A 21,566-nucleotide genomic window follows, 5' to 3' on the forward strand; every position below is an offset into this window, starting at 1 on the left:
TATGTTGGTTTATAATCTGTAAGGGAGGAGCGTAGATCCCTGATAGATAACAGAAAGTCCTTCATGCAGCGTGGAACTATGGAACTCACTCCCACAAGATGGCTTTAAAAGAGTGGGGAGCCTAGAAAATCTAGAGCGTACAAAGAGAGAGTGCTTTGATATTATTACTTGAGCAATCCATAGAAAATTCATTGGAGGAGTTCCGGCAAATGCCCAACACTGCCAACCTCCGCAGCCAGTTCAGCCAAGCATCGCCCCCTCCTGGCCACTCACCTGCAGTGCACTACGATAGGCCCAGTGTCCGGGACGCTCCTCTGGGCCCTGTTGACTTGATCCAGGAAGCCAAGGACTCCCCCCGGCTCATTGGGGACCCCGTGATCTGGCCAGCTGAAATACTGGAAGTGCTTGATCTGCCTGGGGCGCTCTTCCTGCAACATTGGAGAGGAGGAGGAGATAGTTTTGTAAGGCTAAATGCATATGCAGCTTTGAGTAGTGTAGGTCAGGGAAGAGAAACATAGATCTGCCTGGTTTAGGGAAATAGTGGCAGTGGGAACTGTTAAGTGTTATGGGTAGTGGGATGATTTGTCAAGGAATTGGAGAGGTGGGGGACAAAACTAGGAAAATGTTTGCACAGGTACTAAACTCTGGCGCAAAGGAAGTTGTATACCATGATTGCATCTTCCACAGGAGATCAGTTCCAAGCGTTCAATGTATATATAGAAGCGCATATACACTCTCTTGCCCGACACCACTGATTCATGAACATCTGTGAGGTGGGAGAGTAGGGGACAGCAGGAGGCACATGGATTGAGTGGAGAAGATTCTGTCACCTGTGTGCCATATGCAAAACTGAAAACAGCTTGCCTTATGCTCCTACTTTGTATTATTTAGCTCGGCGGGGTTCTCTATTTTGCTGGTTGCGGGAGGAACGATCTGCAAGATCTGCAACAGGCACTGGAATCACAATGCAAACTGCTGAAAGATTGCATTGAGCTTGCAGCCAGCTTTGCTGAGACGCACTCTTCTGAAGCTTCATTTTTCTGAAGGCGCTAGAAACTTTATTTTATTTTATTTTTTTAAAGATCAGAGGGATTTCTGAATTCTGCAGAATTTTCCACTTTTCCCACACCCTTGTGGGGCAACAGTGTATACTCATTCCTAGGTCTTTCCAGGCTGGAAGGTAGGGAGTTTATCTACAGGCAGATGATCCAGCGAGATTAGACGAAAATGCCATCTCAAAGCAAACACCATCACATGCAAAAGGGCTATTAAAGAGGTGACCTCTCACCCTGTCCATCCGTGAAATCTCCAGCTCTCGGATGTGATAACCTTGAGCTTCTCGTTCGCCAACATTCCTCACGCTGATGTAACCATATTCCTTGGCACAGTTTTTATCCGGCCAGTAGCGGAAACATTTATTCTGTGGGGAGAGAGAGAGAGAGATTAAATCCCATTAAAAGCAAAATTCCGGACTGCATCAACAAAAGGATCAAGAGAAACAACAGTGCCACTCTATTCTGCCTTGGTCAGAACCCCACCTGGCGTGCTGTGCCCATTTCTGGGCACCAAAATTTAAGGAGGATATTGGAATGTGTGCAGAGGAGGGAGACTAAGATGATGGAGGGTCCAGAAACGGAGCCTTATGAGGAGCGGTTGAGGGAATTGAGTATGTTTAGCCTGGAAAAGAGGAAAGTGAGAGGTGATGGGATGGCCACCTTCAAATATCTCAAGTGCTCTCACATAGAAGAGGGAGCAAACTTGCTTTCCATCGCCCTAAGAAGCAAGGGTGTGAACCAGTGGATTCAAATGACAGGAAAGGAGATTCTAGCTAAGCATTAGGAACATAGCTGTCAACTTACAGATTTGAAAATAAGGGACCAGCAGCCTCAAAAATAAGGGATCTGCAGCCAAAATAAGGGATTTTCCAAGCACAGGTATGTTCAACCTCTGAGCCCCTCTGAGCCAAAGGCAGAAAGCCCAGCCAGCAGCCAAATGAAGCCTCAAGCGGTGGTTCCCACAGTGCAGCAACCCGGCAAAGGGGATGCAGCAAGGAAAACCACCGTCGCCTCTCCGCTGGGAAGCGCTGAGCAAAGGCGAGTCCCCATGCAATGCGGCCGATTTGATCGGCACAAGGCATGCAAGCTCCACCCCCCAGTCGTTCTTAGACTCCTTATTGGGTGAGCAACGCAGCCAAGCAACACAGTTGGAGCCTGCCTCCTCCCTGGCCGGCAGGGAGGGGAGAGGAGCTGCTTCCTTTGAAACTCGGGAAATTTAAGGGACATCATCAATAAGGGACAGCAGCGGGACACAGCGCTGGGATAAGGGACTTTCCCGCCAAATAAGGGACGGTTGACAGCTATGATTAGGAAGAACTTTCTGATTGGACAGTGCAAACAGGCTCTCCTTCACAGGAGGTGTTTAAACAGAGGCTGGAAGGCTATCTGTCAGGGGTTCTTCAGCTGTGGTTCCTGTATTGTACAGGGATGGTCTAGAATTCAGCGGTTCTCAACCTGTGGGTCCCCAGATGTTGTTGGACTACAACTCCCATCATCCCTGAGCTCTGACCTTGCTAGCTAGGGGTGATGGGAGTTTGTAGTCCAACAACATCTGGGAACCCTCAGGCTGAGAAAGGCTGGTCTAGATGGCTCTCGGGGTCTCTTCCATCTCTACAATTCTCTGACTCTATAATCAATGCAGATCTCCATGTGTTGCCCTTCAGCTAGGTCTACTATTTTCTGTGGGCACATGATTTGGAGTGCTGCAGTATCTCAAAGCTGACGGAAGTTGTGGTTTCCTTTGTACATAACAGAACTTGCACCCCGTTCTCCTGAAATGAAAGCACCTTGTTTTTCTGGTGTTCCCAAATGCTTAGCTTTGGAGCATATGGAACAATTCCTCCTTGGTGTTCTCATGCACACCTTTCCCCAGAACGACTCCAGGAGCCTATTCTCACTGGCTGACTCACTTCCTTACTCTCTCTCTGATTGGCTCCGATCAGCCAAAAAGGGTGAGAATGGCTAAAAATCTTCCCCCTTCCATGCTGTGATTGGGCAAGCTCTAGGATGCTGGAGACAGGGGCCCTGCCGCACAAATCGTAAGGGATCTTCAATTCCCACAATCCTGGACTGCTACATCACCGGATAAGACGGTCCCTTAACTATCTGTTATCCATGAAAGAGGAGGAAAAAATACAAGCTTAAAGTGGTTGGTGGATGGGTGGGGGGCAGGCTATGATAGCATCCTATGACCTATAGGTCAGGACATTAATAGGCAAGATGTTTAATTGTTTTTATATGCAACAACTGCGGCAAGAGTATTATTAGCCCAGAAATGGAAACAAGAAAAAATTCCGATGAAAGAAGAATGGCAGACGAAATTAATGGACTATGCAAAATTGGACAAAATGACAGGAAGGATTCGAAACCTGCAGGACCAGAGATTTACAGAAGATTGGAAGAAGTACAGTGGTGCCCCGCAAGACGAATGCCTCACAAGACGAAAAACTCGCTAGACGAAAGGGTTTTTCGTTTTTTGAGCTGCTTCGCAAGACGATTTTCCCTATGGGCTTGCTTTGCAAGACGGAAACGTCTTGCAAGTTTGTTTCCTTTTTCTTAACACCGTTAATACAGTTGCGACTTGACTTCGAGAGGCAACTCATAGAACGCGGTGTGGTAGCCTTTTTTGAGGTTTTTAAAGACTTTGGTGATTTTTGAAGCTTTTCCAAAACTTTCCCGACACCGTGCTTCGCAAGACGAAAAAAATCGCAAGACGACAAAACTCGCGGAACGAATTAATTTCGTCTTGCGAGGCACCACCGTATATGAATTATTTGAAGAGCAACTGTAATCAACAAATTACGCTAGTAGGATTACAGTAAGTTTTGTAAGGCGAAATATACAAAGTGTTACAAAGTATAAAAAGATAGAGATATTGGTTATGAGTTTGAAATGTAATAGGGAGGATAAGAAATGCATACTGAGAGATTAGATTGGAAAATTTTCAGACAGGATTGATGGAAGTCAAAAATTTGAATAATATGTAAAAGTATGTTTAATTACTGTTGAAAATGATATGTTAAAAAAACTAATAAAAAAGTATATTAAAAAAAAATGATAGCATTCTATGAACAAGTTTCCAAACAGAGCTGGAGGGTATCAAGGAAGTGATTACGAACACTGCGATTTCCCTTTCTCGTTGTTGGTAATGAAACCAGCATTTTGAGAGGCAAGGCTGTTAATAAGGCTCTCAGCCAGCGTGGCAATTACCGGCTGGGTTCTGTGCTGGCTCCCTTTAAAGTCTCCGTTTGAAGAGGCTGTTCAAGCTCATCATCAGCTAATTATAACCCACTTGCTCTTTCTGACATGCAGAGGTGGGGACAAAAATTAAGAAAAAGGGAGCCCTGGCCAGCTCATCCGAGCCGTTACTTCAAACCAAAAAGGTTATGAGCCACAGCACAACTTCTGACACCATCGGAGCACCACTTGACATTTGGGCAGTGGGGTGTGGGAGCACGCGTGTGGAAACTAGCCTACTCTGGAAAGGTAAAATTCGCATTTGTTGCTTTGCTGACTTTTGCCTCTGACCCTTTCCCTCCTTGGCACGTGGCCCTCAGAAGGTTGCTGGGAGGGGAATGTAGCCCTTATGCTGAAAAAAGCCCCCCCCCCCCCGCACTCCTGAATGGCTCACCCTCCCTCGCTCCACTTCTTTGGTCGTCATGACAATGACGTGAGTATTCTCTTGGTAGACCATCGCCCAGAAGTCGTTGACTGTGGTTTGGAGGCAGCCCTGGGTGGCAATGTAGACTTTGCTGTGTTCAGAGCTCTTCCCGTCTTCAAGAACATTCTAGAACAGGGCGGGGGGGCAGGGGGTGTTGGTAAGTAAGGGAAATGGGACACCCACAAACACGAAAAAGAGGTTGGTGAGTATAAGGAAGAACAGAAAGACAAGCTCTAATGGATGACTAGCTTCGTTGTGCTCATTTAATTAATTTAAATTTATTAATTTCACCCACTGAAATCAGTGAACGTGCCTAAGTGTGGTCCATTAATTTCAGCAGGTCTGCTCTGAGTAAAAATGAGTTGAATGTCACCCTAAATTATCGTTTTCCCCCACCACATTTTAATGTATTTGTTTAATGATTAAATTATGACATCCAAAGCTACAGCCTCTTTACTATACAGACACATTTAAAAGGGGAAAAAACCTATGTAAAATAAAATAATAAATGAAAAAGTTTAATCACCTCAGCTAATAAATAAATAATTAATAATAATAATAATAATAATAATAATGTTAGGGTCACAGAGTTCCCTGTACTACATGTGGGTTTACACTGCCTTTCTGGTCCAATAATTTTATAAAAGACTCAATTTTTCCAACAATAACAAAATCATCTGATTGTCTGGCACATTAAACTTTTAAACGAACAGAAGCCAAAGTATTAGGCTGACACGATAAAAATGCTTGTACAGTGGTACCTCGGATGTCAAACAGAATCCGTTCCAGAAGTTCGTTTGACTTCCAAAACATTTGGAAACCAAAGCACAGCTTCTGATTGGCTGCAGGGAGCTCCTGCAGCCAATCAGAAGCTGTGGAAGCCCTGTCGGACATTCAGGTTCCAAAGAACGTACACAAACCGGAACACTCACTTCCGGGTTTGCGGCGTTCAGGAGCCAAAATGTTCAACTTGCAAGGCGTTCGGGATCCAAGGTACGACTGTACACCAACAGCTGAAATGGTACATGTTTAAGTTTAAAAAGGAGAATTTAACAAAACTAAAAATAATTCCCATGACCCTCTGGGTGAACCCAGGACCACTAAGCTGATCTAACTGAGCACCCCTGTGGCATAGTAGTAGTTAAAGCAGGAATGGGGAACCTATCCTCGTCCAGAAGTTGGTGGACTACGACTCCCATCATGCCTTGCTTTTGGCTGGGCAAGTTGGGGCTATTGGGACTTGGGAGTCCAAAAGCATCAGGGGCAGGGCGGTCCAACATGTGGCCCTTGAGGCCTTTTTGGCGGCCCTTGGCAACATTTGACACACAAACTCCGCAGCCCTCAGCTGCCTTCCTGAAGCACTGGGCTTTGGGAAGGAGGTGTGAGACTCTGGAAGGGTCCTAGAGTCTCCCCACCTCCTTCCCGAAGCCTAGCTAGTGGCTTCCCAGCACTAATTTCCCATCAAATTTTGGCACTGTGTGGGCTGTGGGTTCCATGTTGAAGTACTCTTGCTGCCCACTTGGTTTGAAAAGCTGGACTGCCCTAATTTAGAGTGCTGAAGTTGGGGGCTGGGAGGACCCAATATCTTACCTCTCTGCCCAGCTTAGAAGAAGAGGAGTTTGGATTTGACATCCCGCTTTATCACTACCCGAAGGAGTCTCAAAGCGGCTAACAATCTCCTTTTCCCTTCCTCCCCCACAACAAACACTCTGTGAGGTGAGTGAGGCTGAGAAACTTCAGAGAAGTGTGACTAACCCAAGGTCACCCAGCAGCTGCATGTGGAGGAGCGGAGACGCAAACCCGGTTCCCCAGATTACAAGACTACCGCTCTTAACCACTACACCACACTGGCTCTCTGCACAAAGTAGTGCTGAGAACGAAAGGCCCTTTGTCCATGTTCAGAGACACCTGCTACTTTGCCACCCATTGCTTTGCAGGTTAAGATCAAGTCCTCTGGACCTCCCCTTCCCGGCATCAGGCCTTCTCTGCTCACCTTAATATAATTGGCATTGATGTAATCGGAACCCGGGACACTCTCATCTACATCTCGGAGAGCCACCCGAGTCGTGTCAACTACATGAAAAGAGAAACATGGCATGATATTTTGGGGAGAAAATTGCAGCAATTCCAGATGTATTTATAGGTTGTCTCCTGGATAACCCTCACAAATGACCATGCAAGGTAGTTTAAGGTAAAGGTAAAGGTACCCCTGCCCGTACGGGCCAGTCTTGCCAGACTCTAGGGTTGTGCGCTCATCTCACTCTATAGGCCGGGAGCCAGCGCTGTCCGCAGACACTTCCGGGTCACGTGGCCAGCGTGACAAGCTGCATCTGGCGAGCCAGCGCAGCACACGGAACGCCGTTTACCTTCCCGCTGGCAAGCGGTCCCTATTTATCTATTTGCACCCGAAGGTGCTTTCGAACTGCTAGGTTGGCAGGCGCTGGGACCGAATGACGGGAGCGCACCCCGCCGCGGGGATTCGAACCGCCGACCATGCGATCGGCAAGTCCTAGGCGCTGAGATTTTACCCACAGCGCCACCCGCGTCCCTTGCAAGGTAGTTTATGGCAACACAAAAAAGTACACACACACACGTCACTGTCCCAAGATGGTTAAGTCCTGATACAAATCCTAATCGCTCCACCACACCAGACCCAATGCTCTGCCTACTTTTGCTTCTGACTCCGCCCACCACTGGCACGCGGCCCTCGGAAGGTTGTCCTGGACAGGATGTGGCCCTTGGGTGAAAAAGCTGTGATGCTTACAGGGAAGGATGTTTTTGTAGCGGTTCTTCGCTTTGTTCTCTGCACGCTGTCCCTCTTTCCGGGGGTAGAGGAACTTGCACTCCTGCTGCTGCAGCATCTGCAAGGGCAGAAACAATAAAGAGAGAAAGCTTGAATTTTAAAAGACACTTCGCATCCGCAAAGTGCTTTCGAAGAGGGAGTGTAAACCTTGAAGTGAAATCTGTACAAACTACCTGAAAGGTAGGCCAGTATCCCCAGGATTGCAAATAGGGGGCGCTGAAGTATTAAAAACCACTAGTTGCCTAAGGCAGTGTTTCCCAAACTTGGGTCTCCAGCTGTTTTCAGACTACAGTTCCCATCTTCCCTGTCACTGGTCTTGCTAGCTAGGGATGATGGGAGTTGTAGTTCAAAAACACCTGGAGACCCAACCTTGGGAAACACTGGCCTAAGGGGTCTCATTATGGCAAAGTGCAATATCAGAACTGGATTGGGAATCTGTTGGCAGGAGGGATCTCCTTTGGGTGAGGCACAGAGGGGAGCAAATGGCTCACCCAGGTGAGCAATGGGATGGGAACTACTGTCAAGGCGATTTGGTTACATTGAAAACTGTCGTCCTCGCTCTTCCTTTCCTCTCGCTTTCTCTTTCTTCTTTCTTTCTTTCTCCTTGTCTTTTCTTCCTTCTTTTTTCTCTTTTAGACTAAAGTAGCTGTTTTATCTCAGCATATTATAAAAAGCTACTTTGCCATGGGTATGTATTTTTGTGTATCTTTGAATAAGTTTCAATAAATATATTTAATAATAATAAAGGGAAACAGTTGGACTCATAACTGTTTAGTTCAGTTCTATGACGGACTTGTTGATTTATTGATGGTTTCTTTGCTTTTTTATTTGCAAATCTAACAAAATTAAAAAGAAGAAGGAAATATAAAAAGGAAAAGAAATATTTCTATTTTTACTACTGTTGTTATTCTTATTCTTAACCCTCCATGACCTCACATTTGTTTATGGTTAAAACCTTTTTATTTCAGGAGGCCTTTGCAATCAAAAAAATTCTTTCTTTCTGATGATCTTTGTTCAAATTTCTGACATTCAAAACGTTGCTCTACATTTTGTTTAATGTACATATATCTTATTTCTTGCTATAAGCTGCTTTTACAGCTAGGATGGTAAAAAGTAGGATATACGGGAGGCCCCATACCTCGGGTTAAGTACTTAATTCATTCTGGAGGTCCGTTCTTAACCTGAAACTGTTCTTAACCTGAAGCACCACTTTAGCTAATGGGGCCTCCTGCTGCCGCCGCGCCACCGGAGCACAATTTCTGTTCTCATCCTGAAGCAAAGTTCTTAACCTGAGGTACTATTTCTGGGTTAGCGGAGTCTGTAACTTGAAGAGTATGTAACCTGAAGCGTATGTAAGCCGAGGTACCACTGTACATGTTTAAAATAAATAAATAAAAACAGATGCAGTATTTGCCAAACTTGGGTTTTTTGTGTGGAGACTGTAGTTTCTGTTATCTAATTCTTGTTTTTCTTGTGTACCTCAAACTCCTCCCAGAAGCCTTGCTTGGCCTTCTCGCTGTGGTCTGCCATTTTGTTCAGTTCCTTTACCCGGTTCTCGATGTTGGCAGCAATGATTCGTGTGGCATTGAAAGGCTGCAAGACAGGGATGCGCAGAAGACAACCTCACAACATGAAGGGCCAAGAAGAGAGAAAGGGGTTGAGTTGGGGTGACAGGAACCAGAAAAAGGACATCCCTGGAGGACTCAGCGAAGGCAGGCCCCTTTCTCGGATGGCTTCTCCAATCAGGGACAACTCAGTCCCACCTAAATAACTGTTGCCATGTTACCTGTTTCAGGTGTACAACTGCCCCAGACTTCTCCACCATAGGGTTTTTCTTGTAGTGCTCCACTAAGTCCGTGAGGGTGTCAAAACGCTCGCCACCCCCAACGTCGTATTTTCCATCCAGCTGTGGGGGGGAAGGCAGAGTTATGACTGCAGAAATGAACACACACAGAGAGACTGAGGTAGAGGCAGAACAAGATGTGGACTAGGACAATGTTGACTCAAATCCTCACTCCGTACATGATCTCAGATCTCACCTTGCCTAATTCAAAGGGCTGTGTAGAGCAGCGAAAAGCATGTTAGTCGAGGGAAACCAAAGTTCAGCCTCATCCAAGAGGCTTCGCTAGGCTTTCTGCCTCTTAGATTTGTTGCAAGGATAAGACTAACTTATTTTTTGAGGGCAGAAGGGGAGAAAGGAACAATTTGTGCCATTATTTATAAATCTAATCTAATCCTGTCTCATATACATATACATATACATATACATATACATATACATATACATATACATATACATATACATATATGAAAACTGTTGGTTTGCTTGGCATATGAATCTCACTTAAGATACTGTATTTTTCGCTCTATAGGACGCACTGTTCCCCTCCAAAAATTAAGGGGAAATGTGTGTGCGTCTGTCAGGGCTGCCTCAAGTCTCAGCTCACAAAAGACCAACGCCTATCTCTTCTTATATACAAGAGTGTTTATTGCAGTTCATTGTTTGCTTCACATCCGAGGCGCGCAGCCCTACGTCTGCTAGGCTTAGACCGCTGAAGTCCCCTCTGAATCCGTCCCTCCCCTGCACCAGTTTAAGAGGCTTGCGCTGCTCCACCTCTTTCTCTCTTTCCTTTTCCGCAGGGTCTTTCTGCCCGCTGGGGTTTCGCCCCTCCTGGATTCCTCTGACGCGGAATCAGACTGCTCTTGCCCCCTCCTGCGGGCTTTGGGACCTGGCCCCTCCTCCGGGCTCCCTGTACTTCCGCGCGCCTCTACATTTGAACTTGGCGCGCGCGCCCAACCTCTAACCTTCCTTTTAACAGCTACACTACTCCCTTCACTACTCCCCTCCCCTTCCGGGAGGGTGGCTTGCTCCGACCTCCCTCCTTCCTCTGCTGCCGGAGCCGCTTCCCCTGATACACTGAAACCTCCACCCCCTTCGCTGCACTCTGGCGGGGAGGCTGGTCCTGACGCCCAGCTGCCACTTTGGGATCCCCCGCTGGCCCCCTGCTCCTGACACGTCCCCCCTGGTGCTCCCCTGGCCTTGACCACCGGCGCCCCCTTCTGGGAATCCTCTGATTCACTGGAAAGACTCATGGAATCTCTTGAGTCATTGTCATCCTCTTCCTTGCTGTCCTGGGATTCATCCCCATCGCTCTCCATCTCCTGCCTACCCTGTGCCTCTGTCCCTGAACCCCTGACAGCGTCCTATGGGGGCAGAGAGAGGGAGATTTTCCCCCCCCCCTTCCTGTTCTCCCCTCCTATGGTCCGATGCGTCCTATAGAGCGAAAAATACGGTATATTTTGCATAATGGTTCCTGAGATCAAGAAAACAGGGCTTTAATCTACGTTTGGGTACAACTGGGTGCCATTTGGAATCAAGATGGCGTACCTCACAAAAGTGTACTTTGGGGGGGGTGTCTTAGAATCCCCAAGCGACACTGGATATGAGACTACTATTATAAATAAATAATAATTTGGCTCACCGCAATTGCTATTTTTTATTATTACACAGTGGTACCTCGGGTTACAGACGCTTCAGGTTACAGACTCTGCTAACCCAGAAATAGTACCTTGGGTTAAGAACTTTGCTTCAGGATGAGAACATAAATCACGCAGCAGCAGCGGGAGGCCCCATTAGCTAAAGTGGTGCTTCAGGTTAAGAACAGTTTCAGGTTAAGAACGGACCTCCGGAACAAAATTAATTACTTAACCCGAGGTACCACTGTATTTAGTGATGCAGACAGAACAGTTATTGGCATTTTACAGTCTTGAGAGTTCATTGGCTCAAAACAGGCGAATGGCAAAACCTTTCACTGTAGCATCAATGCCTGTCCATCAGCACAATGGATTAAAGCTCAGCGGCAAGGAGAAACTTCATGTTGGATTCCCACCCCCCGGGGGAATTTAACTAGAAATCTCTGAGGAATGTCTGACAATCTGCTTTCACAACACCTTACCTGGTACCGGATCATGATGTGAGTCACCCGGGCTTCCGGTCCCCCGTATCAGCTTTGTCCTCATTCGTCAACACCGACAAGACAAAGTCTCCAGGCTTGCTCTGGCTGCCCCTCACCAGGAAGCTCCCGGGCTTGCCCTTCTCAGTGAGGAGCTTCTCGGCTTCTTTTCCCGTCAGGTGGCCGTGGTACCATCTAGGAAGGCAAAGAGCTTCAGGGAGAGAGTTTGGGGTGGTGCAGTAGGCCAAGAGATCAGGAGTTATGGCCAACTAAGTTCTGGGACTTAGGGACGCGGGTGGCGCTGTGGGTTAAACCACAGATCCTAGGACTTGCCGATCAGAAGGTCGGCGGTTGAAATCCCCACGATGGGGTGAGCTCCCGTTGCTCGGTCCCTGCTCCTGCCAACCTAGCAGTTCGAAAGTACACCAGTGCAAGTAGATAAATAGGTACCGCTCCGGCAGGAAGGTAAACGGCATTTCTGTGTGCTGCCCTGGTTCACCAGAAGCGGCTTAGTCATGCTGGCCACATGACCTGGAAGCTGTACGCCAGCTCCCTCAGCCAATAAAGTGAGATGAGCGCTGCAACCCCAGAGTCGGCCATGACTGGACCTAATGGTCAGGGGTCCCTTTACCTTTACCTACATTCTGTCTAGAGTATGATTATTTATTGAATTTATATACCGCCCTATACCCTGGGGTCTCAGGGCAGTTCACAGAATAAACTCAAGATATAAAACCACAAAATACCTAATAAAAATGAAAACAACAACCCAATAGCCCCCCCAAAAAACCATCTTTAAAGGACATAAGATGTAAATCAGATCAACCAAAGGCCTGGTTAAAAAGAAATGTTTTTCCCTGGCACCTAAAGGTGTATAATGAAGGCGCCAGGCGAACTTCCCTGGGGGGAGCATTCCACAGACGGGGAGCCACTGCAGAGAAGGCCCCGTTCTCGTGTTGCCACCCTCCTCTTGAGGAGGAGGCACACAAAGAAGGGCCTCAGAAGATGATCTCAGGGTCTGGGTTGGTTCATATGGAAAGAGGCAGTCTTTGAGGTACTGTGGTCCTGAGCCATTGAAGGCTTTAGAGGTCAAGACCAGCACTTTGAATTGGGCCAGGAAACTACTTGGTAGCCAGTGCAGTCGGACCAGGATTGGTGTAATATGCTCAAACCATCTTGCTCCGGTGAGCAACCTGGCCACTGAATTCTGCACCACTGAAGTTAATGGGCAGGAACACAGGACACTGATACAGTATCAGACCCCTGGGTCCATATAGCTTGGTATTGTCCACACTGACTGATTGTCCGCCTCTCCAAGGTTCCAGACAAGACATCTTTCCCAGTCCTGCCTGGAAATCCCGGGGATTGAACCTGGACTCTTTTGTAGGCAAAGCAGATGTTCTGCCATTGAGCTACAGCCCTTTCCTGGACCAAAGACAGTCATGGCTCCTAGCAACAATGGCAATGTTCCACCCTCCACAGTCAGAGGCAGTAGACCTCTAAATACCAGTTGTTGGAACTACATTTAATCACAGCTAAATTTCATATATTTATAGTCGATTTCAACATTGTGAAACATGTTTGCTCAAGGACATGTTCCAGGCAGGGGGGGGGGGATACTAAGGGTATTAGTTAGCATTAATATAGTAAGCCCGCAACTTGTGCACATTTAACTTGTGTGCATTCAGCACTTGGCAATTTTAATTTTTTTTTAAAAAAAGGAAGTGGAAAGGGGGGGCAGATTAAAAAAGACTTTGGCAATCCCACCTCCTATTGCACCCAATGTGTTTTGACTATATGCGATTTTGGCTTTAGGCATGATGCTTGGAATTCAACCTCAGTGTTAAGTTACGGTGTTACTAAGGATACAAAGCGGAGCTGGAGAGGGGTGTGGTCTGGGGAAGTGGGCATGGCTTAGTAGGGGGTGTGGTCTGGAAAGAACCCCAAGGGCCACCCTGGCCTGCAATTTGCCTCCATGCCTGCTTGCATCATGGGGGTGCAGGTGTATAAGGGAGAGAGAAGGCAGTCCTGCAAGCTCCACCCCCTTTCCCTTCTAGACCCACCTACAGTTGACCAGTGGGCCTCACAGATGTGATGATACATCAGGCTTTAGCTTGCCTCTTTATGTAAATTTTTTACACACATGCCTACTTTATATGTGGTGAGCAGATACGGACAATAATAGTGATAATGATAGTAGTAATAATAATAATAATAGCCTGTCCATTCTAAGCACAGGGGAGAAACTGATTATTTGCATTTTAGTGAGAAGATACCCAGTTCACACTTCTTGAACCAATTCACAAGCCAAAACCCAATAATATTTCAAAAATTCTATCTTCCCCGAATTTTGCAATGCAACTCTCCGTCCAAATAATGCATATACTGGGAGGGAAAGTGTGCTGGAAAATTGTGTGAAAATAACACAAGGAAAATGCATTACATGAGGAGAGAAGTTGCAGCAAAAATGTATATTATTAGTTAAAACTGGATATAATAATGCGTCCGTTAGGAGAAACTTGACATGAAAACGCTGGTGGATTTTCATGGGGTGGGGAGATCGCCAATTGCTATGGAAATGTGGAGAACGGAATGGAAAACTGCAAAAATGAGAAAACGAGAAAAAGCATGATTGACAGATTCCTCCATCCTGACTGCACACCTGAGGCAGACACCAGGACTAGGCCTCCAGTTTGCCCCATGAGGAAGGCCTCTCTTTCTTGTAAGCTTGAACCTCTACCCCTTCATCCCTAGATGGCGCCATCAGCCTATTTTGAGGAGTGACTCTCTTTCCCTACACAGCAAAACAAACCCCTCACCATGGAGGTACTTTCTGCCCCTGGGTCCTAGAGGTTCCTATCTTTATGTCATCAGCCCTGGCTGTGAAGAAATATAGGAATTAAGAGATGGGAACAAGAGTTAAGCAAACACCTGGAAATCAAGGCCCCATCTTTAAGCTGTCGTGGCTTCCCCCAAAGAATCCTGGGAGCTGTAGTTTGTGGATTGGCCCTGAGAGTTGTTAGGAGACCCCTATTCCTCTTATAGAACTATGATTCCCAGACCTCCCTGAGAAAACAGATGGATCGTTAAACCACTCTAGGAATTTAAACTAGCTTTTTAATACTTTAGTTAATTTATGTGTAAATCGCCTTGAGACCATGGCTCAGAAAGTAATTAATAAATCAACAATTACGATGCCAATTATAGCTCTGTGAGGCGACGGAGTCTTCTAACGACTCTCAGCACCCCTAACAAACTACAATTCCCAGGATTCCTTGGAGGAAGCGTGACTATTTAAAGTGGTACAATACATGGATAACACAGGTGGGGCCCAAATTTGCCAACAGACCCAGGGCCAGGTCTGGTATCGCCAAGCAGATGCCAGGACCTGCCAGAGACTCTTGCCCTATTCTCCTCCCCATTCCTTAATATTCTTCCTCAGTGTCAGGATGCTGCCATTTTAAATCCCCCACAAAGCCCCAGAGTGATTCTACACCAGAGGCATTGTGGGAAATAAACATGGTGCCCACCTGATCAGAAAGTGCTGGGTAAGCCTAACGGAGGTGTCCAACTGGTACAGGAAGGGGCCCTTAACACAGCAGCATGCTGAGAGCTGCTTCTATAACAGACAAGGAGAACCTGTGGCCCTTCAGATATTGTTGGACACCAACTTCCATCATCCATGATCAGAGGCTATGCTAGCTAAGGCTGATGGGAGCTGGAGTCTAGCAACCCCTGGAGGGCCACAGGCTCCCCATTCTCCGGAAGCCTGTGACCCTCTAGGTCAGGGTTTCCCAAATCCAGGTCTCTAGCTGCTTTTGGACCACAATTCTCATCATCCCTGGCCACTGGGGTCCAAAAACAGCTGGAGGGACACAGCCCTGATCTAGGAAGCAGCAGCAGAAACTATGATTCTTTGCATTTATACAACACTTGAAGTTCAAAGCAGTTTACACGCATGTTCCGTCTCTCTCACAACCACCCTATAAGGTAGGCCAGGACGGTGCCCAGGGAAGGTCAGTATGAGAGCATGCAAACAGAGCTGGATCTGGGACAGGAGCTCCCAGCTCACCTCTCCGAGGTGGGATCTTGGCAGTTGAGAGGAAACTTCAGCTCAATGATGTTGCTGTTCTTTTCTCGCAGGAGACCCTGCTGTTCAGTGTAATACTGGACCAGCTCCGCCAACGTGGCAAACTTCTCCCCGCCATACAGGTCGTAGTAGTCCCCAGAGTTCTGGATTTTGATGTGGGTGACTTCGTCATTCCTCCTGGAGCCGGAAAGCGGTGGCGAGCAGGAGAAAGAAGAGAACAGAATTTGTAACGCTGGGTATAAAGACAAACAAAAGCAGCATATTCAGTGACCTATCAAACAACCAGCCCAAGGGCAAATGGTGGATGGGGGCAAATCCATCCCCCCCCCCAAGCTTAGGTTCCCTACATTTCCACATCTATTTGTGAACTTTGTTTTTTTTGGGGGGGGGGTAGAATCATGAAAAATGATCAGCATTTTAGGGCTCATTTTGCACTGCCTAATATACCGTATTTTTCACCCCATAGGACGCACCGGCCCATAGGACGCACCTAGTTTTTTGGGGGGGGGGAATAAAGAAAAAAATATTATTTCCCCCCCAGGTGCGGGGCTGGGGCGGGGCAAGCCCGAGCTTCCCCTGACCCCAGCCCCCAGAACAGGTTGCTCTCCCACGGCTAGCGTAGAGCTGCGCGAAGCCCAAAGCTTGGGGCGTGATGAGCTCAGCGCGCCCCAAGCTTCTGGGTGCCAGCAAGCTCTCCCACGGCTAGCGGATAGCTGCCTGGAGAGTGAGGGGGTCGGTGCGCACCGACCCCCCTCGCTCTCCAGGCTTCAGCAAAAGCCTGCATTCGCCCCATAAGACGCACACACATTTTCCCTTCATTTTTGGAGGGGAAAAAGTGCGTCCTATAGGGCGAAAAATACGGTACATATTTTTGCAAAGTGGTTTCCTGTGATATAAAGCATTTTTCCATGTTATTTTCACCAATATATGCGTTTATTATATGCACCCTTGACCCCAGTATATGCATTTTTGCACACGCTACTTGCCTACAGTCCCCAGCGTGGTTTAACTACCAGACCCCCTTCCCAGGGAAATGTAATATTGTGAAGGGAACAGAGGTTTCCTAACCGTTCTTGGCACCCTTAACGAACTACAGCTCCCATAAATCTTTGGGGGAAGACTTAACTGTTCCAAGTGACATTGTGATGCTTGAGAGGTATGGTGTGAATGTGGCTTTGGGTTCAAAACCCCACCAAGCCCTGAAGATTATGTGTCACTCATTGTCACTCTACCAAACAGGGTTCTTGTGTGGGGAGGAAAAGTGGGGTCTAAAAATGAGCTAAAAACTGATTGTAACACCTGTTTGCAAAACAAACCCTGGAAGCAAGAGGCTACATGAGGCAGAGTGGTAGGTTGACATTCAGGTGCAAATCTTCACTTGGCCTTGAAGCTCTCTGAGGGACTCTGGCCAGTCTCTTTCTCTCTCTCTCTTCTTGCACACTTGTTGTAAAGACAAATTTGGTGTGTGGGGGGGTAGAATCACGCACGCTGCTCTGAAATTCCTGGATCAAGTGCCAGCACCAGGGACTTCCCCGTTGATGCTGACAGGGCCTTTTCAGTGATGGCTCCCCGGTTGTGGAATGCCCTTCATTAACCTTCAGAAGGAAATGCATTCCTGCTCCCCCTGGCTGAACAACCCTGTTCCTGGCAACCCCAAAATCACTGGACGGAAGAACGTTTCTGACCATAACTGCTTTTAGACGTTTGCAATTGGTTTTTTTGTAGAATGCTTTCATTTGTTTTAAAATGCTATCTTTTTTAAAACTGTGTATCTGTTTGCCGCTCTGGGCTCCCAGTTGAGGAAGGGAAGGATATAAATTCAATAAATAATAATTAAATCAAAAGTGGGATAAACATCAGCATCAGAATATGTGCACAGCCAGGAGGGTCAGAAACCGATGCAAGGTTTTGTTTTATTGTTTAATGTGCATTTTTTTGTTTTTTTAAATAGTATTAGCATTTGTCACCACTATGAATAAAGACTCTGAATAAAGGCCTAATTCAGTATAATAAGAAAGTTTCCTGTGTTCCTAAATGAGCCCAGCTCTTAGGGGAGAGTCCCCTGCTGCCAATCTTACTGGAGTCCCGCAACTGGGAGTGACCAAATTCACTGGCCCACCAAGCTTTTTAGAAGCAGACAACCCCTCCCGGACTGAACTCATCCATCAGGCGTCTGGAGGCCTAAAGGGGCCAGCTCAGCAGGCAGGCAGGCAGCCTCTTAAGTGCCTTTAAATGCAATTAGCCTCCCTCCTCTTAGGAAAGCCAGGGAGGGGAGAAAAGGCCAGAAAGGGTCCCCAATGGGACTGTGCCTGTGCTCTCAGCACTGCTAATAGCCAAATGGGATTAACCCGTTCCATGCTAGAAAGAAGAAGACGACAGAAAGTTGCTCACAAACCACTGTTTCCTTCCTAACCTGTTAAATGAAGTTTTAAAAAACCGGAAAGCATATTATGGGGTGTCCAGCATCCCTCTGGGGTATCACAGACCGGTGTCTTTCTTTGCATTATTGTTGTCATTGTTAAAGCTTTTTAATGATACAAAAACTAATCTATATAAAAACAAAAGCAGAAAAAGAAGAGAGAGAAGCATGCATGGGGGGGGGAGAAAAAATCAGAAAAGAAAGAAAAAAGAAAAGTGGGAGGGAAGGAAAGGAGGAAGGAAGGAAGGAAGGAAGGAAGGAAGGAAGGAAGGAAGGAAGGAAGGAAAAGCAAGCAAGCAAGCAAGCAAGCAAGAAAGAAAGAAAGAAAGAAAGAAAGAAAGAAAGAAAGAAAAGAGGGCTTCCAGTTCTTCATCTGTCAGTTACATATAAAGGATTATTCGAAACATTTGCTCCACAATAAGATTCTACTTTCCAGAAACCAGTATTTTTTCAATCTTCAAACCCAAATATCGCAAGTTTGCAGACCAGAGTCTCTCCCAGATGCCAGGGACTGGACTGGGGACCGTCTGCTTGCAAAGCACTGCAACTATGGAACTCACTGCCACAGGAGGCAGTGATGGCACCCCAACTTGGATGGCTTTACAAGCAGATTCTCTCAGGGAGGAGAGTGCCACTGATGGCTGCAAGCCACAATGGCTCTGCATTGAAACCACAAGAGCTTGTGTGCTCAAACCGTGTTTGTGGGTTTTCCCACAGGCATCTGGTCAGCACTGTGAGAACAGGATGCTGGGCTAGAGGGGCCATTGGCCTGATCCAGCAACCTCATCTTTCATTCTGGCATCTCGTATGCTCATTGACACGATTGCTCCTGCGTGATCCTGGAGCATTACTGAGCTGAGAATGAATGTGGTGAAAGCAAGGGAAATATTTTTAAATGGGCAGGCTATGCTAGCACCTGGAAAAAAAGTGTGCAGTTCTAAAACTGGGGTGGGGGGTGGGGAATAAAAGAGGAAATTACACACAATCCTTTGCAAATGACCAGGCCACCACACAAATGCTTCTCTGCCAGAACCGCCTACATCTAAACGCCCGACAATGCTTCCGTGGAGTCACGCTCAATTTGTTTGATGCCAAAATCGCTTCTACACAAAGAAGGGACACCTGTGGCCTCGCCACAGAGGCAGCTATTGAGCGAAGGCGGCAGGGTCCCTCTCCAAACCAGCAGCTGGATTAAATAATTACATGAAAACGGCTGCGGCTGCAAATTTCGCTTCGCGGGAGAAGAACCTCCGTCGCCCTCAGATCCGTCTTGGCGCGGTTTTAGAAAGGAAGACGGCTCTCTTTCCCTCTCCGAAGCACACAGCTGCAGCTGCTAATTACCTCAAAAGCTCTCTTAGATATGAAAGCTGAACTGCCAAGACACAAGATTTACCCACTCTGGAAGAATGGCAGATGAAGGTGATTGATTACATGGAATTAGCAGAAATGACTGGCAGAATCCGAGACCAGGGAGAAGAGTCGGTGAAAGAAGACTGGAAGAAATTTAAAGACTACTTACAGAAATATTGTAAAATTAATGAATCTTAGAAGGATGTTAGATAGAAACTAAGTGGTTTCCAGCTGCAATGCTTTAAGAGATATGAAAAAAGGTTTACAAATGGGTAAAAGCTTAATGGTAAGGATTTGCTGAACTAACAAACCAAATTGGAATACAAAAAAGGGAGGTATGAGGAGGTCCGGGGAAATAAGGCTAGGGAAGGTATACTATGGAAAGTTAATGTGTTTTTAACTGTATCTCGTATGTTTTCCTTTATTTTTCTTTTTTTTTTTTTTTTGTTATACTTTAAAAATCTTATTCTTTTTTCTGTATTTTGTACTTTCTTGTATTTTTATTTTTCTGTTTTTGTATTTGTTGAAACTTTAATAAATATCATTTAAAAAAAAAAAAATGAACTGCCAAGAATGCCGGGATGGGGTTCTCTTGCCCGCCGATCGGCAATAAATCCGTGCTGCCCTCAAAAACGCACACAGGCGTCTCTATCACAACCGTGTTTGACGGAGGCCAAAACTGTTCCTTGTAAGACTCACAGTGGAGGGGGGTGGGAAATGTGTTCACCTGCTGGTTGGAGCTCATGACAGCGAGGGGAGCGGTAAAGAGGACTGCAGGGACCCGAGTTCATATCCCGCCCAACCTAACCTACCTCGCAGGATAGTCGCGAGGAGAGAGAAGAAGAAGAAGAAGAAGAAGAGTTTGGATTTGATATCCCGCTTTATCACTCCCTTTAAGGAGTCTCAAAGAGGCTAACATTCTCCTTTCCCTTCCTCCCCCACAACAAACACTCTGTGAGGTGAGTGGGGCTGAGAGACTTCAAAGAAGTGTGACTGGCCCAAGGTCACCCAGCAGCTGCATGTGGAGGAGCGGAGATGCGAACCCAGTTCACCAGATTACGAGTCCACCGCTCTTAACCACTACACCACACTGGCTCCCCAGAGAAGTCTAGGAATAAAAGTTCCACAGAATTGGCTGCTAGGCAGGAGAACAGACATCAGAGAGAGGAGCATGAGGCTGGAGATGCAGAGATGTGCTTGCTCTGTGCAGGATCCAGAGCAGCAACTGATGGAGAAGGAAGGTATCTGGGGGTGTTAATGCTGCGAGTACTTCCATCCTAGGCTTAGGCTGTATCTATGTGTAACTAAAACCTACTACAGGCACCAGAATCTCCACTGGTCCATTCAAAGGAAACCCAATTCTAGGATAGCACTGCAACTCTTGGAGTCTTTAAATACAGTGGTACCTCGGGTTACGAACGCTTCAACTTACGTTTTTTCGGGTTACGAACGATTGTAACCCGGAAGTAAGTTGTCCAAGCTCTCGGAGGCCTCGCCGCTGCCTGGAGGGAAATCCGGACATCGGCAGGGCCTACGGAGCTCTCTGAGGCCTCCGCAAATGCAGGGAGCCAAGCCGATTGTGATTGTGGAAGAGGACCCTGAGCCCCTCCAAACAGTGAGTTTGGAAATAATTTTTTTTTCATCTAAAATACTGTCTTATTTATTTTATAATACAGTACATTGATTATTGCCTTCATTTTATGGATCAATGGTCTCGTGAAACAGTAAAATTAGTGTTAAATTGCTGTTTTAGGGGGTGTTTTTTTCATCGTCTGGAACGGATCAATCCACTTTCCATTACTTTCAATGGGAAAGTCCGCTTCAGATTAAGAACGCTTCAGGTTAAGTACAGACTTCCGGAACCAATTAAGTACTTAATCTGAGGTACCACTGTACTTGGAGCTTTGGGGGGGGGGGAGAGTGGGGGAATGTAACAATAACAAAAATATTCCTGCACCTGCTTAGCATGTAAGCAAATAGGGGCCACTTTCACAAAGGGAAATTTCTGTAGCCATGTGACAATGTGGAAGAGGAGGCACACTATTATCTAGCAATATCTCCTCCCCACTCCCCCTGAAATAATCTGCATTATAGCTGCAGCCAAGAACATGAGAGCCGCTCTTAGAAAACGTCCCCCGTTTTCCATGTTAAATGGATTCCTCGTCCAGAGGCTCTTCAAACTCCCTTTCCTTGGCGCTTGCGTTTCCCCGAAGGCTGGCTTGCAGCCCAAACACC

At 46.7% G+C, this 21,566-nt stretch overlaps 1 protein-coding gene across 1 annotated transcript in view; it reads right to left on the reverse strand.

Moving 5' to 3' along the window:
* Nucleotides 1-21,566, reverse strand: part of LOC308482710 (tyrosine-protein phosphatase non-receptor type 11-like) — a 60,387-nt gene that overhangs the window by 6,443 nt on the left and 32,378 nt on the right. Inside the window, 10 exon segments of the mRNA XM_081016138.1 lie at nucleotides 274-428; nucleotides 1,289-1,420; nucleotides 4,687-4,842; nucleotides 6,710-6,789; nucleotides 7,481-7,577; nucleotides 8,999-9,112; nucleotides 9,306-9,425; nucleotides 11,476-11,504; nucleotides 11,507-11,667; nucleotides 15,545-15,739. Of these exon segments, the coding sequence (XP_080872264.1) occupies nucleotides 274-428; nucleotides 1,289-1,420; nucleotides 4,687-4,842; nucleotides 6,710-6,789; nucleotides 7,481-7,577; nucleotides 8,999-9,112; nucleotides 9,306-9,425; nucleotides 11,476-11,504; nucleotides 11,507-11,667; nucleotides 15,545-15,739 (1,239 nt within the window).

This window comes from Podarcis pityusensis, assembly GCF_964106645.2.
Source record: "Podarcis pityusensis genome assembly, chromosome: 8".
Taxonomy (NCBI): Eukaryota; Metazoa; Chordata; class Lepidosauria; order Squamata; family Lacertidae; genus Podarcis; species Podarcis pityusensis.